The sequence below is a fragment of the Malus sylvestris genome, chromosome 7 (assembly GCF_916048215.2).
Source record: "Malus sylvestris chromosome 7, drMalSylv7.2, whole genome shotgun sequence".
NCBI classification, from domain to species: Eukaryota; Viridiplantae; Streptophyta; class Magnoliopsida; order Rosales; family Rosaceae; genus Malus; species Malus sylvestris.
This window is the reverse complement of record NC_062266.1, coordinates 3,314,528-3,330,997: the sequence shown is the minus strand read 5'-3', so window position 1 is coordinate 3,330,997 and position 16,470 is coordinate 3,314,528. Positions and strand designations below refer to the sequence as shown.

At 35.0% G+C, this 16,470-nt stretch overlaps 3 protein-coding genes across 7 annotated transcripts in view; all 3 read left to right on the top strand.

Moving 5' to 3' along the window:
• The window catches only part of LOC126627656 (PH, RCC1 and FYVE domains-containing protein 1-like), a 36,866-nt gene extending 33,450 nt beyond the window's left edge, over positions 1-3,416 (top strand). Inside the window, exons 7-9 of one of the 3 annotated variants that reach the window (XM_050297166.1) lie at positions 1,751-1,897; positions 2,515-2,816; positions 3,119-3,416. In XM_050297166.1, the coding sequence (XP_050153123.1) occupies positions 1,751-1,897; positions 2,515-2,816; positions 3,119-3,230 (561 nt within the window). In that variant the 3' untranslated portion in view covers positions 3,231-3,416. The remainder of the gene's footprint in view (positions 1-1,750; positions 1,898-2,514; positions 2,817-3,118) is intronic. The other 2 variants (XM_050297167.1, XM_050297165.1) reach the window with 2 other exon arrangements.
• Positions 3,417-6,258: 2,842 nt separating this feature from the next.
• On the top strand, positions 6,259-6,982 carry LOC126629987 (probable RNA-dependent RNA polymerase 3). Of its 3 annotated transcripts, none has more exons than XR_007625919.1 (3): positions 6,259-6,351; positions 6,431-6,550; positions 6,661-6,982. XR_007625919.1 is itself a non-coding variant. In XM_050300160.1 (3 exons), the coding sequence occupies exons 1-3, from the start codon at positions 6,336-6,338 to the stop codon at positions 6,953-6,955; spliced, it is 435 nt and encodes a 144-aa protein (XP_050156117.1). In that variant the 5' UTR covers positions 6,259-6,335; the 3' UTR covers positions 6,956-6,982. The 3 variants fall into 3 exon arrangements, 1 of the variants encoding a protein (XP_050156117.1); XM_050300160.1 differs by having other exon boundaries at positions 6,259-6,355; XR_007625918.1 differs by having other exon boundaries at positions 6,259-6,555.
• Positions 6,983-14,623: 7,641 nt separating this feature from the next.
• LOC126629600 (uncharacterized protein At5g39865-like) lies at positions 14,624-16,177 on the top strand. The gene has a single exon (XM_050299678.1). The coding sequence runs from the start codon at positions 14,997-14,999 to the stop codon at positions 15,816-15,818; it is 822 nt and encodes a 273-aa protein (XP_050155635.1). The 5' UTR covers positions 14,624-14,996; the 3' UTR covers positions 15,819-16,177.
• Positions 16,178-16,470: the final 293 nt, after the last annotated feature.

The following is a 16,470-nucleotide window of genomic DNA, read 5'->3' as shown; positions in this document are numbered from 1 at the left end:
TAAACTTTCAAATCACAGAGTTTCTCTGTAAAAAATGAATTAAAAGTCAATCTATTTTAAGGAAATCTGTAGTCCGTAATGTTTTTACCAATTCGTTCATTTATTTTATACAGTTAGATGACTAAACAATCTTAGTTTTAATTGATTTTTTTTTACAAAGGTGATTTTTATAGAGCGATTTATAATACGAACAGTTATGATCATTAACATAAAATTCTATAAATCAGAAATGTAAAGTTTTAAGAATGGACTACTACTCATCCTTTAAAGAGTTAATTCTTGTTCTTCTTTTAAATTCATTGCGCTGGCTCGGTTTAACATAAATTAATATATAATATCGCTTTTAATAAAACATTGTGATTCTTAGCAGGTGAATAAAGTGAAACTTCACTAAAAAGTCAAAAGTTACCCGCGTCTTTAGACTTTAGGGTTCCTACTTTGTGAAAGTTAATCGCGTCTTTTAATAAGGACAAAGATTGTCTAGCCTTTCATTTTCCGTACTTTCTTATTTTGTGTGGTCACGATTAAGTTACGTTAATATTTTATATTATTTTTTTATAAAAATAAATAGTAATATAAAATATTGACGTGACTTAATCGTGACAACACAAACAGCCGTACTTTCTTATTTTGTGTGGTCACAATTAAGTTACGTTAATATTTTATATTATTTTTTTATAAAAATAAATAGTAATATAAAATATTGACGTGACTTAATCGTGACAACACAAACAGAAGATGGGAGGACAGACAATCTTTATCCTTTAATCGAAAGCAAGATGGTGGGCCCCAATGTCAGCAATCAGCGATCACTCCTCATTTCCCTCATCTTCTTCCATCTACGTACCTACCTATGTATCTCCCAATCGCCACAGGTCACTCCTCATTTTCCACCACTGCAATCCGACCGTCATCATCTTTTTCCCGATCAACCCATTTATTCTCCGATTGCCAGAAAATAAACAATTCATTCTTTGACATTCCCGATCAACCCATTTATTCTCCTCATTCTCCACCACCGCAATCCACCGGTCACTCCTCATGTGTTATGGCTGTCGCCTTCCCTTTAATTTTAAAAGAAAAAGACACAATTGTGATAATTGTGGACTTGTGCTATGCCATTCATGCAGCAGCAAAAAGTGTCTCAAGGCTTCCATGGCACCAAACCCAAACAAGCCTTATCGTGTCTGCGATAACTGTTTTGCAAAACTTCGGAGGGCCACTGAAACCAACTCTTCATCTGGGTCTGCTATTAGTAGAAGAGCAAGTATGAGTCAGGGATTCAACGAACTGATTCAAAACAATTTTAAAGAAATGGAAAGTGGATCTTCCAAAAGAAACAAGAAAATGGATTTCAGCAGCAATCGTGTTATTCCCATTGCAAATGGAGTTTCTGAGCCTCGAGCACTCGATGGATCATCCAAAAAGTTGTTCTCAGCTCCTTCGGGGCTTACTCTTCCAAAAGTTGGGGATGATGCTAAAAGGAAAAATGTCAGTCTGAGTGAAGAAGTTCTAAAATTAAAAGCTCAGGTATGTTGCTTGTCTTTTTATAATAATTTGTGTGTCAGTACTTTGCATATAATAATTTTAGGGCGAAGTGCAGCAATGAGATATTCTCTTATGTTTTCTTCCAGTTATCTCCTTACCATGGTGATTACCTTTTTTTTCTGTTTTTCTTGCATTCACTGTGCAAAATTACATGGATGAGGTTCTATCTTTGTTCTTTCAACTAATCGATCTTATGGTGTAGGTTGAAGATCTTACTCGTAAAGCTCAACTTCGAGAAATTGAGATGGAAAAAACTGGCCAACAGTTGAAGGAGGCTCTGAAAGTAGCGGGGGAAGAAACTGTGAAATGCAAAGCAGCAAAGGAAGTAATTAAGTCGCTCACAGCCCAAGTAGGTTTCATTCTCATGTTTATAGTGAGTATGCATTCTGCATTTAAACAATTTAGGGTTTGCAATAACGATTGTGGTCGGTTTGATTTTTCAAGCACGAGCACTAATGGTGAAGTCAATGCGTTTTTCGTATCAGTGAGGATGTATGGAACTTCGTAACTTTAAACAGGAACCTTATTTAGGTGCTTTGTGCATATGATCAAGTTTACAGTTCTTAATCAATAATATGGAGATAAAGATAAACAGCCAATAGATATATAACTATCAATTTATACTTTTAAGTTTAAGGAAAACTAATGAAAATGACATGAAAACTTTGAGTTTTAACGAAAATGAATGGTACAAGGATTGACTTTTTAGTGTAAAAATATGGTTTTTCGTTAAAGTGAACAGTACATGGAGTTTTTCGTTAAAGTTCCCATAAGTTTGTTTAGGTCCTCAGTATATTATCCTATTTAGGACCGTCGTACTAAAATTTCAGTTTTGAGGGTGATGTGCCTAATATGGAAATATAAATGTAGGATTGGTAATGGAAGTTAGAATTATTATGTCGGTTGCAAGTGTTCTATTGAATGCAATCTGAATTAATACCTTGTTTCGTTTATCTTTAATATTAGAAAGCCAGAAGGAGAGTTTGGTGTCTCAAAGCTTCACCCAAAAAAAAAGGGAAAATTTCTGAAAGGTTACCAATTGGAACAGCATTTGTATCGAGCAGTGAGAAAATTTCTGATGTGCCACGGGCCACTTCTAATCACACAGAAGTGGCACATTCAGAAGCAACAGCTAGGCATAAAAACAGAGGAGCAAAAACTGAAACAGCACAAGGGGTTGAATGGATTGAGCAAGATGAACCTGGTGTATATATTACCCTTGTTTACTTGCCTGGAGGTGTCAAAGATCTCAAGCGCGTTCGCTTCAGGTATGCCCCTTTTTCCCTATTACTTCATGCAACCCAAATTTGAACAGAACGTTCTCAGGTATCGAAAATAAATGTGTTTGTGTTTTCCAGTGTGGATTGAATGTTGATATGAATTTCAATCACACGTCAATGTTAATCCTTCGTTTATTTTCCTCTTCCTAATAGTAACGTTACTTCAAGGGATCGTATATGTTATGTCCTTTGCTTACAAGGGCTGTGTGTTTTCCAAACTATATTTTTAGTACACTGTCAATCATATTTAATTGACGATGACTAACTTTCAAGTGCCTAAATTCTGTCAGTCGAAGGCGGTTCAGCGAGAAACAAGCAGAGCAGTGGTGGGCGGCAAATAGGGGTAGAGTATATCAGCAGTACAATGTTCGGGCGGTTCAAAAATCCCAGTTTTCCGACTAGGAGAGCAGGGTTAGGTCATTGAGCTGCTAATATCAGCCGTATGTTATTATTATATAAGTGGATAAAAGTTTCTTTTTTAAGTGTCCAATAACTTGTATAATGACGTATGGTGTACGTGCTCGTATTCCGGACACGCTAAAACATTTCTCTACTAATAGAGGCCGCTAGTAGACGAGTTTCGGATAATGAAGGATTGAACCTACTTAACTCTTAATCAAATGATAGTGTAATTGAGTGGGGAGGCTCAACTTTTAGTTCTTTACTTCTTTTTGCCTTGAATGTTAAGGACTTTAAATTTTTTTTTGTAAGTAGAAAACTAACTCACAAAATGAAAATGATTAAAAGAGAGGAATTTGTATTGAAATACTTGATAGCTATTACACGAGGGGAGGAATTTGTAATGAAATACTTAGTAGCTTTTATAAGAGAAAATTATAAGTGGAAAGCTAATTATAAGTGGAAAGCTACGTAAAAAGAGGGAGCAAATGAAATCGCCAAAGAAGAATTGCTTTGTTTTTTTAGAGATCTTGGAGAAGGTATGGTACTTTACCAAAACTATTTGATATGAGAGAGATTTGGAGAAGGAATGATACTTCTTCTCTTTGAAATGCTTTGAAAAAAAAGCTTGCTTTCTGTGTAGAGGTTTGCTCTATGAGAGACTTTGAGGGCTCATTCGGGGAGCTAAATAGGATTGAGCCTTAGGGATAGGATTTGATTAGTAGAGACATGTAAGACGGGACTTGCAACTCATATACAAGATTAGGTTAGATAACTCATTTTATTGTATATTCATAACTCATCATGTCTAATCTTGTCTATCTCACATTTAGACACAATAAACAATAGAATAGACTCAAGTTCATTTTAATTAGTTACAATATATTCTAACCAATCAACCAAACAAGCCCTGAGAGTATTTATTCGTAAAGAGGCTGGGCTTTCTCCTTTGCCCATACTCTTTGTTATATAGTGCTCCATGATGCCCTAGGTCTTCACCTATCTTTATCTTTATCTTGTGTCCAAAATGATAAAGCTCTTACATTCACATGATTTTTACCGCACAATGATCATAACAAAATAATATGGACCATCTCATAACAAGACAAAGTGGCTTTGCAAAATCCATGTGGACTATATATATTACAATAAGCTAAAAGCTTAAGGCCCGATGCCTTCCTTGATTATATGAGTAAGTCCAACAACAAAAACTAAAATTGGAAGACAAATACTTCCACCACAGCAGATGCGCCATCATCGCAGATCCACCATTACCACCAAGAGAAAGAATTCATGAACAATTTTCGTCCATTGTCAATAATTTTGGTTATTTTGAAATAATCGTTAAATTGAAAATATTTTTGTCAAATCAACCCCTTCTTTGAACTGGTGGTTGATTAATTTAACGGAGATTTTTCAAATAAGGACCAAAATAGTTGAAGGGGGACAATCTCAGGATTGTCCAACAACAAAAACTCTAAAATTGGAAGACAAATGCTTCCACCACAGCAAATGCATCGTCATCGTAGATCCGCCACCACCACCAAGAGAAAGAACCCACAAACAATTTTCATCCATTGTCAATAATTTTGGTTATTTTGAAATATTTGTTAAATAGAAAATATTTTTGTCAAATCAACCCCTCCTTTGAACTGGTGGTTGATGATTTAATTTAACGGAGATTTTTCAAATAAGGACCAAAATGGTTGAAGGGGGACAATCTCAGGATTGTCCAACAACAAAAACTCTAAAATTGGAAGACAAATGCTTCCACCACAGCAAATGCATCGTCATCGCAGATCTGCCACCACCACCAAGAGAAAGAACCCACAAACAATTTTCGTCAATTGTCAATAATTTTGGTTACTTTGAAATATTCGTTAAATAGAAAATATTTTTGTCAAATCAACCCCTCTTTTGAACTGGTGGTTGATTCAATTTAACAGAGAATTTTCACATAAGGACCAAAATGGTTGAAGGGGGACAATCTCAGGATTAAAGTGAAGAATTAGATAGCTGGACTTATATTTTATTACATGGAGATAAATTGTTGAGATTACAATTCATTTCAGCTGGATTTATTGATGAAAGATCTTCATTATCTCTTCACCGAAAAAAACAAAAAAAAAAAGATTTTCATGATCACAAAACATTGGACCAAAATTCAATCCATTTATGAGGACTGGTCACAGCTTGAGTCCACCATTCCCCACCTCAACAATAAAAGTGAATAAAGTGATAGAAGGAGAAATGTTAATGAGACTTGTTTGAAAATGAGACTTTTTATGAACTCCTTGTTATTTTACATAACTTGCATAATGTTTTATAAAATTGTAGAAAAAAATAACGTTAAATTGTACGGTGACAAAAATATTATAAAAAATTCCTTTTTAAAATAGTTTTTTTTAAGCATTTCTTGTGATAGAAGATTGGAGCGAGCCCACTAAATTCTTCATCACAATGTTTCTTTTTCATGGATTTAATCAAATGGCAGGATTAGGACTATTTTTTGAAAAGTTAAAAGTTGTTTCAAACAATTATAGGCTTTTTTAATTACGCTTGATAAGAAATTTAAAAATACTTATGACTCGTTTGAATGTATTTTTAAAATAACTGAAAGCGTTTCTGGTGAAAATATTTTTGGAAACAATCCTTAGTAAAAATTTTAGTAAATTCTGGAAAAGCGCTTAAAGTGCTTCCTGGAAGAAGCACATAACGGGTGCTTATTGTAGAAAACACTTAAAGTGCTTTTGGAAATCAAAAATATTTTTTCTAAAAGTGTTTTTAATTATTTTAAAAGCACGTTCAAACAAGTCTTTATAAATCAGAAATGCGCTTTTCACAAAGCACTACCAAGTTTTTTTCTTATTAAGCATTGATTCTTTCTCATAAAAGTACTTTTCAACCAAATTAGGAAAATTACTTTCTAGAAAAGCAAACAACCAAGGGTCCAAAATCATAATGGCTGTCCATATTGTTAATTCAATATTCATTTTCATAGAATACCATTATTTTTAAAATTACTAGGAAATAAGCCCATGCGTTGCTGCGGGAACCAACTGTTTCAGGTGTAACTGCGTGAAGAAGACACATTTCAAGTGTAACTGCATGAATAAGACACAAAGTCAGTAAGTAAAGCTCATATTCTTAACAGTGTTATTTTAACAACAATTTTGAGTCCTACTGCATTCTATGTCCAATAGGAATTTAATTGCCCTTCTATACCATGGAGTGGTGCCGAAAGATTATTTTATGGAGTTACTGATGAAAGATCTGGAAAATACTCAGTGGTGTTTTTTGCAACAGGCGTGCAGCAGCCAAAAGTAAGGTTATATTTCTATCTATCTAAATGGCTGCCATATTGTTGTTTTTATACATGTCTACGGATTATATAACATCCTATTAAATTTATTTTTCTTTTCACTATTTCTAGTTCTTTGATGGGTTTCGTTCCTTCATGTTCTGTATTTCCAATTGCCTTAAGCTACGGCGGGATGGATGATGATTACAACACGTTTAAGTTGATGTCTTCTCATATTTGTGTAGAAGAATCATATTTGCAACATCATTTGTCATTCTTGAAGAAAGAGGAAAATATTAGTTTTAAAAAAGGGAAAATTTCTAGTGCTCAGAGTTATATGTTGATGGGAACCACTGATCCAACAGGGACTCTAGAAAAGAATAAAGTTTGTGTTCTTCTGTATGTACAATTTCTGGAATTTTTTTAATCCCTCCTGTTACACAATTAGTAGGATGAAATTGAATGTTCAAGTACTTGTTTAAGTAGCTAACTTTCGAAGCACAAATGTTCAAAGCAAAAAATATGCAAAAATGTTGTTCCCATAAGAAACTGAAGAAACAGAAACAACATGCAGTTAACACTTTGTTTGCTCCTGCAGTTAAGATGGTTAAATATATGTGTTGCAAGCTAGCCACTTGTTTTAGCATTAAGAAAAACATTTCCGAAGCACAAATGTTAAAAGAAAAAAATATGCAAAAGGGTTGTTCCCATAAGAAACTGAAGAAACAGAAGCAATATGTAGTTGACATATCTGGACAATGAGAGGATTACAAAGACAACCAAGAATGAGAGCAAAGCAGACAGCAGACGAATAAGGACTTGGATTCTCTGCCCTCCAATTTTGGTACCCTTCCCGTGCCCTCCTGTTTTTGTGGTCACGGTTAAGCCACGTCAACATTTTATATTAATATTTCTTTTTGTTTTATTATTTTTATAAAAAAATAATATAAAATATTAACGTGGCTTAACCGTGACCACACAAAACAGGAGGGCACGGGAAGGGCACCGAAATAGGAGGGCAGAGAATCCAAGTCCGACGAATAACATAAAGCGATCGAACCAAACAGTTAATTAATAAAGAATCATAAAGATAAGACGTCTGAAACGGAAAGAATGGGAAAAGACCATATTTAAGTTCAGGTGACATATGAAAGTCTTGATTCAAATGTGATTTAAATATAAGCAAAAGAATAGATGCATATCATTTGTATACACACACCACCATCTGCATAACCAACAACTTCAATGAATTTGCACAGAATTCCAAACTCTAACCCTAAACCACACCCACCTTCTAAAATCTCGAAATAATAGAATGAAAGTGGAAATTAAATTTCAAAAACCCTCATTTCCACATCACAACTAACCACTGCAACTATATATTTTGCAACCAGAAAAACGATAATAGTTTCTTATTTTATACGTGTATAAATCTCTTAGGAGAAATGGAGTTAAAATAATATAAACTAAATGAAAACCTGAACAAATATTTGAAACCAACGAAAGTTTTTTTTCACCCGCCAACACAGATTACATAGTAATGCATTAGCTAATTGTAACAATTGGGAAAAACCACTTAAACAACTCAAAAAATCAGTTTGGTCCAAAGCTATAACACAAATCCTAATTTGTTCTTAGCTGATGTTGCTAATTCTATGATCAAGATGGGGAATATTAGTCCTCTTACAGGTACAACCCAAAGTATGTGATGACTGATGAGTGTGTGTGTGTATGTGTGTGTAGTGAAGCGTTCACTTGAGATGCTTAAGATAATATTCGAGCAAACTCTGGCCTCAAGGTTTTACTTACCTCAAACCTAGCCTTGATCTTCTCTTAATTCACTGTTTATTAACATGGCTAAAATCATTTTCATTCGCAAATGCAATATCATATTAAGTGTGCTGCTACGTCCACTCATATGTTCTATGTAGCATATGAATTCTACTCAATACCCTAACATTACAGCGAAAATTAATTGATATTATAAAGAAGTTGAGACTTTACCAAAGCAGCAAGGCAGTGGTTGCAAAATTCAAAGGCTATGCTTTCACTTTGTTTCGATTTGCAAAATACCAAAAAAGATATTTACAATCGAGGAAAGAAAACACATTTCACTAAAGAATGCACTTCAGCCATTATCAAATTGTCAACCGAGCGAAACACATAAAACCATACACATATACACAGCCGAATTCTATTCTTTTCAGCAGTTCCTGGTAAAAAAACCAAACCCCTACAGAAAATCAACGAAAACAAACCCTGGTCGTATGACTCTTAGGCCTAGTCAAATGATCCTATTCCATATCCAAATGGGTTTTCTTAAAAAAACCAATCTCTCAGTTATCCTTTTGTTTTCTTCTTTCAAAAGTCAAATCAAGACCAAAGTTTCACATATAATGTATACCCAGAAAAATAAAAAGCAAAATTAATGTATTTCAGAAATGGACATCGGGTCGATGTTGAACCTTTAAAATCTGTAAACCCAGCGAATCAAATGAGTAAAGAAAAAGAAATCGAAATCCTACTGTTCTGAATTCATTCTTCTGTTTGCTAATCTAAAGATGAAGGGAAAGTTATCATAATTTCAGTATGCAAGATTTCGCTATGACAGATTTCATTTGCAGGCACCAAAACATGGGCAAAATTAAAGTTGGGGTCTTCATACTCTATTGGGTATCTGAAGTCATGTGAAAGCTCGGAAATAACCAAACCAACATCCAATTTAGTACACACCTAAGAAAAACTTAAGCAAGAGTGCTTACAAACTCTCTATTGGTAGTAAGTTTTTGCGACGCTGAGTTGAAGGCCTAACTCTTGTTTAGTGCTGCATCATTTAGATAATCGTAGACCTAGAGTAAAAATTTAAAAAAAAAGAGAGGGATTTTCTCCCTGATTGTTGTGATAAGAATCACTCAAAGACAATAGGAACCACTCCAATCCATAATAGCATTTCACTGAGTTCAATACTGTAATGGAAAAACGCGAGAATATAGAAATATAAAGTGAGGAAGCACACTTCCTATATTTCATGAAACCTCGCACAAAGTTACAGTTTTCAATCTAAAATGTTCCCAGATAAAAGAATCCAACAACCTAGTTTAGAAAAGACCAGAACTTTCCTAGTATTATCTCAAATTTCCTACCGAATTTATCAGGCATCGCCTCTAAATCAAAACTCTAAAATCTTGAATTCACTCACCTTAAATACACAGTGCTTTGAAGGCTGCAAACAAAATGCCCAAATCTGAAGAACCACGATTTCCTAAAGCAAAAAACAAAACAAAATTAAACACGACAACATGAAATTTGTAGCTACAAACAAAATCCCCAAAATCACGATAACAAAATTTAAACAGAAAACCCATTCATAAATAAAAATTTACATTCCTAAACCCCTCTCTCCCTTTCTGCAATGCGCATTGCTCCCATCGCCTTATCTCTAGATTTTAATCCCAGCCTTGAGATGGGTATTTCCAACTTTCGACACCCAAAGGGCAAGCCTCATTGAAAATGGACCAAAGGCCATCAGATCAAACAGCTGATGGCTGGCCCAAAAATAGTGTATGGTACTGCCATCATTGCAGCAGTATATAATCTAATCAAATTAGTAAGAAAAACATATGTTCTCATGCATGTAGAAACTCAGTGGAGAGGATACTACAATTGCAACACAATGAAAAGAGGCAAAATGGCAAACACATGACAACTACACTCAAAATATAGAAGCAACCAGGAAATAAAACGACATAAAAAAAGAGCCCACCAATTTAATGAAGAATTCTCCAAAACTCATAACTATAAACATAATTCTACGAAAGCATGAAAAATTTACTAAAACCCAAATAACATGTAACAAAACCGAAATCAGATTCTAAGTGGGTTTATGAAAAATAGTATTAATCAGATATGAACACTGTTTCCATATCAGATTGAGAGTGTGTGTTTAGTTTGGAGGCATGGTCTTAAGAGTTTACAAACTGCTTATATGATTATCTGACTTTAGTGTTTACAAACTGCTTTGGTTTATTCTAATTTGGTTGTAAATTAATGATTTTACTCGAGGTAATCGAGCACGTTGCAGACGCTACTGAATTGTGTAAATAATTATGAAACAGACGTCTGTCTATTCGAATACGTACACACATATATGATACACACACACACACACACACACACACACACACACACACACACACACACACACACACACACACACACACACATATATATATATATATGATGGATGAACCCAGATAGCCAAAGAAGTCAAAAGAGAGAGAGGGAGGCTCCCTTCTTTGTTAGCTTATCTATAAAAATAGCATCAGCTTTTTTCTCACCTAATGAAAGATTCTGAACTATTTTTGCATATGAAAGCAATAAAACAGTTGTTGGATGATCATCATATAGGGCCATGGCTAGCTCCCCACTATATGTATATGCAGAGAACAGAAAAGGAGCCCAAGATGTTAACCTTGCAACTCACCCCTAAACCTGCTTCTTTAAATACATTCATTTGGCTTCACTTGTACACAAAAACCCCAAAAGATGTTTCCCCAAAAATAAAACACATCTCTCACTAAGTCTTCATCATATTGTTTCCACACACCCTTTCATATTATTTTCCCTTCAAAACCTTCCTCTACCACTCTACCCTCTCCACAGCCATGAGCTTCCCTATTAGATGATAGGTTTGAGTTCAACCCTGAGGAGTGCAGTATTGAGAACGGCAAGTGGGTGTTCAAAACCAAGATTTTAGAAAGCAATCTATCAACAGATGAGCAAAAGAATAACTAAAAGAGCCTTCTAACACCCTTATCACATAAATACAGAAGCAACAAAGTATGGAGAAACAATCTAGTAACATAAATACATAAGCAACCAAGATTTGCAAAAACAATCTATCAACAGAGGAGCAAAACAACAACTAAAACAGCCTTCTAACACCCTTATCACAAAATATAGAAGCAACAAAGTATGGAGAAACAACCTAGTAACAGAGAGATATTCAAAGGATGTAAAGCAGAAAGGAACCTCAATTTGATTTGTTGAGAAGGAAACAAGAGTAAAGCATGAAGAAACACAGAAATGAGCACATTGTAACTCCCAAAGTTATAAAGACACAAACCTGACTCTAACAGTGCACGAAACAGTGCACTAAACAGATTGATCTTCCTAACACCCAACTAAACGGGCTATAAAATTCCTTTACAACTTTATCGAAACAACAAAATGTTAATCACAGTTTTAACAAAGCAAATGGCAAACCAAACAATAAACAATGATTTAAAAACAGTGTTTGAGCTGTTGAATAAAAGGACAAAACCTCTAAATATCCTTGCCACTCAGTCAAACCATGCTTTCTGCCCTCTCTCTCTCACTCTCCATCCTTCTTTAAAAAATTGGACAAAATCCATAAATCTCTCCCACAACCCTACAAACTGCACGCAACCACGCCTTCCCCATTAATTGTTGCGGAAATGGCATCCAGCTGGAACCAAAATCCCAAAATGAACCCTACCCCTAGCCCTCCAACTTGCCTCGCCGTCTCTCTGCGCACCCTTTGTTGTCTACCCTTAAAACCAAACTCTCAGGCATCCCTACCCTTGATTCGCTCATCCTACCCCTCTTTCTCTCCTCCCGTCTTTCCTCACATCCCGTTTGAAACACACGACTCTTCCCTCTATCCTCTTCTCTCACCCACGACTCTTCCATCTCTACTCTACTCTCTGCCATTCTGCAAGCTGCACTGGATGACTCACGACATTCACCTCAGCGCATTCCTATCCCTACCGAAACCAACCAAATAAAACCCAGCCACAGGCCAAACCAGCAAAAGGCCATCTGCCCAAACCCAAAAAAAATCCCCCAGGCCGAACCCAAAACTTCCACAAAGCCCACTCATTAAACCAATGGTATGGTTGTAATTAAACTGAAATTCAGGTACAATGAACAGTCAAGAACAGTGCCAATTGCAATGCTTTCTTTAGACTAAAGTAATAACCTCCATTTTTCATACAACAATATTTTAATTACATTGACGTAAATGCCTAAATGGGAGATTCAAAATTAAGTACAAAATGGAAGCACATTGACTGTGGTAACCAAAAATCACATACTTTTATGTTATGTTCTTGAATTGTTGTTTTGGTTTGGATAAACCACTTTGGTTATCCATTGCATTGATCATAGAGGGAAAGAGTGGGAGTCTCTATGGACTCTTTGTCAATGTTACCTCACAGTTTAACGTCAATTCTCATGTTAACATTATAAAATATTGTGCCAAAAATATGATGTTGCAAAAAGTCTATGGAAAGTTCCACTTTTAAAAAGGTCTCATTGGACATCTCCAAAGCGAATGTCAAATTATAATAGTCAATAACAATTGATAATTGATGTGGTAATATGAGTCTTATGTCAAATTTTATATTTTCAAATCAAATTGTCAAATGTCATATCTTATTAACGTAGGGCTTTAAATGGTTGATTTATTTAAAAAACTGTTAAAACAAAATTTTGATCGGTGAAATGTTAGTGGAATAGGGGACTCACTTATTAAAATTAATTAAAAATAATACTGATTGGAAAATATTTTTATGTCAAATATGTACAGTGACATCTCCAGTTAGAATTTGACATCTTCTTTAGATATGCTCTTAACATTTTTCTTGAATGAAATATATTTTCATAAAAAAAATGCTTGCTCACACATGACTTGCATAAAACAATAATTATATAAACCATTGAACAAATGAGTAAGACTTAACAAATAATAATATAACCCAAAGAATAAATGATAGCCAATAAATTAACATATCTTGGAATTTGTCAGTTTTTGTTTCACAAATAAAAAAATTGCAGGAGAAACGTAACAAGAATAACACAAGAGCATAAGATACACGCATACAACAATTATCAAATTCTCATGCCTAATGAAAAGAAAATTAAAAATTCTGGTATTGAATTACCTCACTGTTAAGGTCTTTATTTTAAGAATAATGCTTAACTACTCAAGGATGAATAAAAACTTCCGAATCACAGAGTTTCGTGCTTATGATTAGAACTGTTCATATTGTGAATCATTTGTAAAGATCAACTCTGTAAAAAAATGAATTAAAAGTCAATCTATTGTTAGCAAATATGTAGTTCGTAATGTTTTTACCAATTCGTTCATTTATTCTATACATTTAGATGACTAAACGACATTAGTTTTAATTGATTTTTTTTTTTTGTAGAAGTGATCTTTATATGGTAGTTTGTAATATGAGTAGTTCTGATCATTAACATAAAATTCTATGAATCAGTAACGTAAAATTTTAAGCATGAACTCCTACTCATCATTTAAATAGTTAATTATTGTTGTTATTTTAAATTCATTACGCTCGTTCGGTTTAATATAAATTAGTATATAATATCGTTTTTAATAAAATATTGTGATCCTTAGAAGGTGAAAAAAATGAAACTACCCTAAGAAGTCAAAACTTACCTGCGTCTTTAGACTTTAGGGTTCATACTTTGTGATAGTTAATCGTGTCCTTTAATCAAAACAGGACGATGGGGCCGAACGTCAGCAATCAGCGCTCCTTTTTCAAAAGTCCAAGCCTAAAATTCAAGTAAAGCACATTGTTTCTCTCTCTAAACAGAAAATGACATCCAATTCCAAAAAAGAAAAAAGAAAAAAGAAAAAAGATGACGTAGATGATAATTTTGTAAATGAACCGAATTTGGAGAGATTTTTTTTTTTTTTTCAATTAACGGATAATCAAGCCTACATTATTAGAGAAAGGAGAAGATAAAAGTAACTTTCAAAGAGAATGAGTTGTCGTTGTCACGTTTGAAGTATAATTGTAGTTGTTTAATCTGAATTGAGCGAGAACGTTTGTAGTTGTTTAATTTTCCTAAACGTTTAAAAATCAATCGTTCTTTAAACTTATTTTATTTAAAAAATTAAAATCATTAAAGATATTTTTGGAAATATATGAGAAGATAGTAATTGTCTTTCAAATTATTTTACGGTGAATAAAAAATAAAAAATATAAGGTGGGTTAGAAAATAATACAGGATATAGTAGCACCAAGCTTTGCAAACAAGCCTCCGTTTTAAAAGCCATTTTCTCTCTCACAAACAAACACAACAGAATCAAAAACAAAAACGAGAAAACACTCGCTTTTGTCAACACATCCCAACAAACCCCCATTTCCCTCATCCTCTTCTACCTGGCTATATATCTCCCAATCGCCACCGTCACTCTTCTTTTTCCACCACCGCAATCCGACGGTCATCTTCTATTTTCCGATCAACCCATTTATTCTCCGATTGCCAGAAAAGACATTTCTGATTAGCCCTAATTTGTACGGTCAGTTCTGTCCATTTCTTGATCGAATTCGAATTCGAATTCAAACCCTAGCGTTGCAAAACCCCCCAAAGGATATCAAAGAATTCAAATTTCCGGTGATTTTTCATCTGGGTCGATGGCGGATCTCGAAAATAGGGTCGAATTGGCGGGTAAGCCCAAACCCACCTACTTCTTCAATCGATCGCTTACCATGTACCCAACTACCTTGGATGCCCCCAAAAAGCCCCATTTCCAGGCCTCCATCGATCACCAGACCAATTCTTTCAAGAAATTCTACAATTCAATCGAGACGGTGCGGTCCGCCAGCAGCTCCTTCAAAGGGAAGGTCAAGAAGCTCTGCAGTTTCTTCGAATCGGAGAAACATGTGTCTCGAAACCCCGATGAATCGCAATCCCTGACGGTCAAGCTAAGACCGTCGAAATCAATGGCCATGCCGAAATCCATGGCGCCCGATTTCCGGATCCTGTCAATTTGGTTGCCGGGCACCGATGATCGGATTGTGGTGTATTTCACGAGTTTGAGAGGAATTCGGAGGACATATGAAGATTGTTATGCTGTGAGGATGATATTCAGAGGGTTTGGGGTTTGGGTTGATGAGAGAGACATATCGATGGATTCGGCTTATCGAAAAGAGTTGCAGAGCGTTTTGGGTGAGAAGAATGTGAGTTTGCCACAAGTATTTATAAGGGGAAAGTATGTGGGAGGTGCTGAGGTGATCAAACAGCTGTTTGAAACCGGTGAATTGGCAAAAATTCTTCAAGGGATTCGCACTCGGAAACCCGGGTATGTGTGCGAAGGTTGTGGGGATGCACGGTTCTTGCCCTGCGTGAATTGCAGTGGGAGTAGGAAGGTGTATGATGAAGATGAAGGAATGCTGAAGAGGTGCTCCGAATGCAATGAAAACGGTTTGATTCGGTGTCCCGATTGCAGTTGTTAAATTCTCAAATGCCAGTTTACCGCATAATCTAGACGCTCCTCTGTTCATGAATAAATACTCGAGAATATTTGATGGTAATGTTTCATGATTTGTGGTTTCTTTTTTGTTGGTTGATTGTGCATCTGTGGGGAATGGATGTTCATTCACTCTTTGAACTGCATTTTGAATAATTGGGTTTATTATCGAAATGCAAATTGGTATGGGTATGTCTGATTGTAATATACAGTGGGGCGAGGTGTTTCTGCCCTCCCAAATGCTAATGTAAATATTTAGTATTGTGCTATCATCGCAAAGGTTGCGATGTCTGATGAAATGTATTGAGATTGGATTTATTTATGTCTTAATTATTTACTCTTGAATTTCTTTGGCATTTAATAAAATCTAGTGCACATGTTATGTGTTTTTTTTTTATTTTATAAATTTGTGGATGTGTTGATGATGTGATGATCTATACTAAATGGAATGAGGATTTGGCCTTTGTGTTTGGATTCCCATTTTATTGTGAATTTATTCACTCAGTTGCAATTGGTGTGATAATCTTTGTGAGTGATCACTGCCATCTGCCAAGTTACTTCTTGGAATTCGACGTCGTTCATCTAGTTCATATGTGTTTCGTTATATTTCTGGACATATAGGACTTTTATGATTTGGT

What these genes read in the sequence shown, in the direction of transcription:
- LOC126629987 (XM_050300160.1), top strand. Translation starts at nt 6,336, where the DNA reads ATGAATAAGACACAAAGTCA. An exon ending in ATGAATAAGACACAAAGTCA is followed by an intron (nt 6,356 to 6,430) that starts GTAAGTAAAGCT and finishes TATGTCCAATAG; the next exon opens with GAATTTAATTGCCCTTCTAT. An exon ending in CAGGCGTGCAGCAGCCAAAA is followed by an intron (nt 6,551 to 6,660) that starts GTAAGGTTATAT and finishes CACTATTTCTAG; the next exon opens with TTCTTTGATGGGTTTCGTTC.
- LOC126629600 (XM_050299678.1), top strand. Translation starts at nt 14,997, where the DNA reads ATGGCGGATCTCGAAAATAGGGTCGAATTGGCGGGTAAGCCCAAACCC.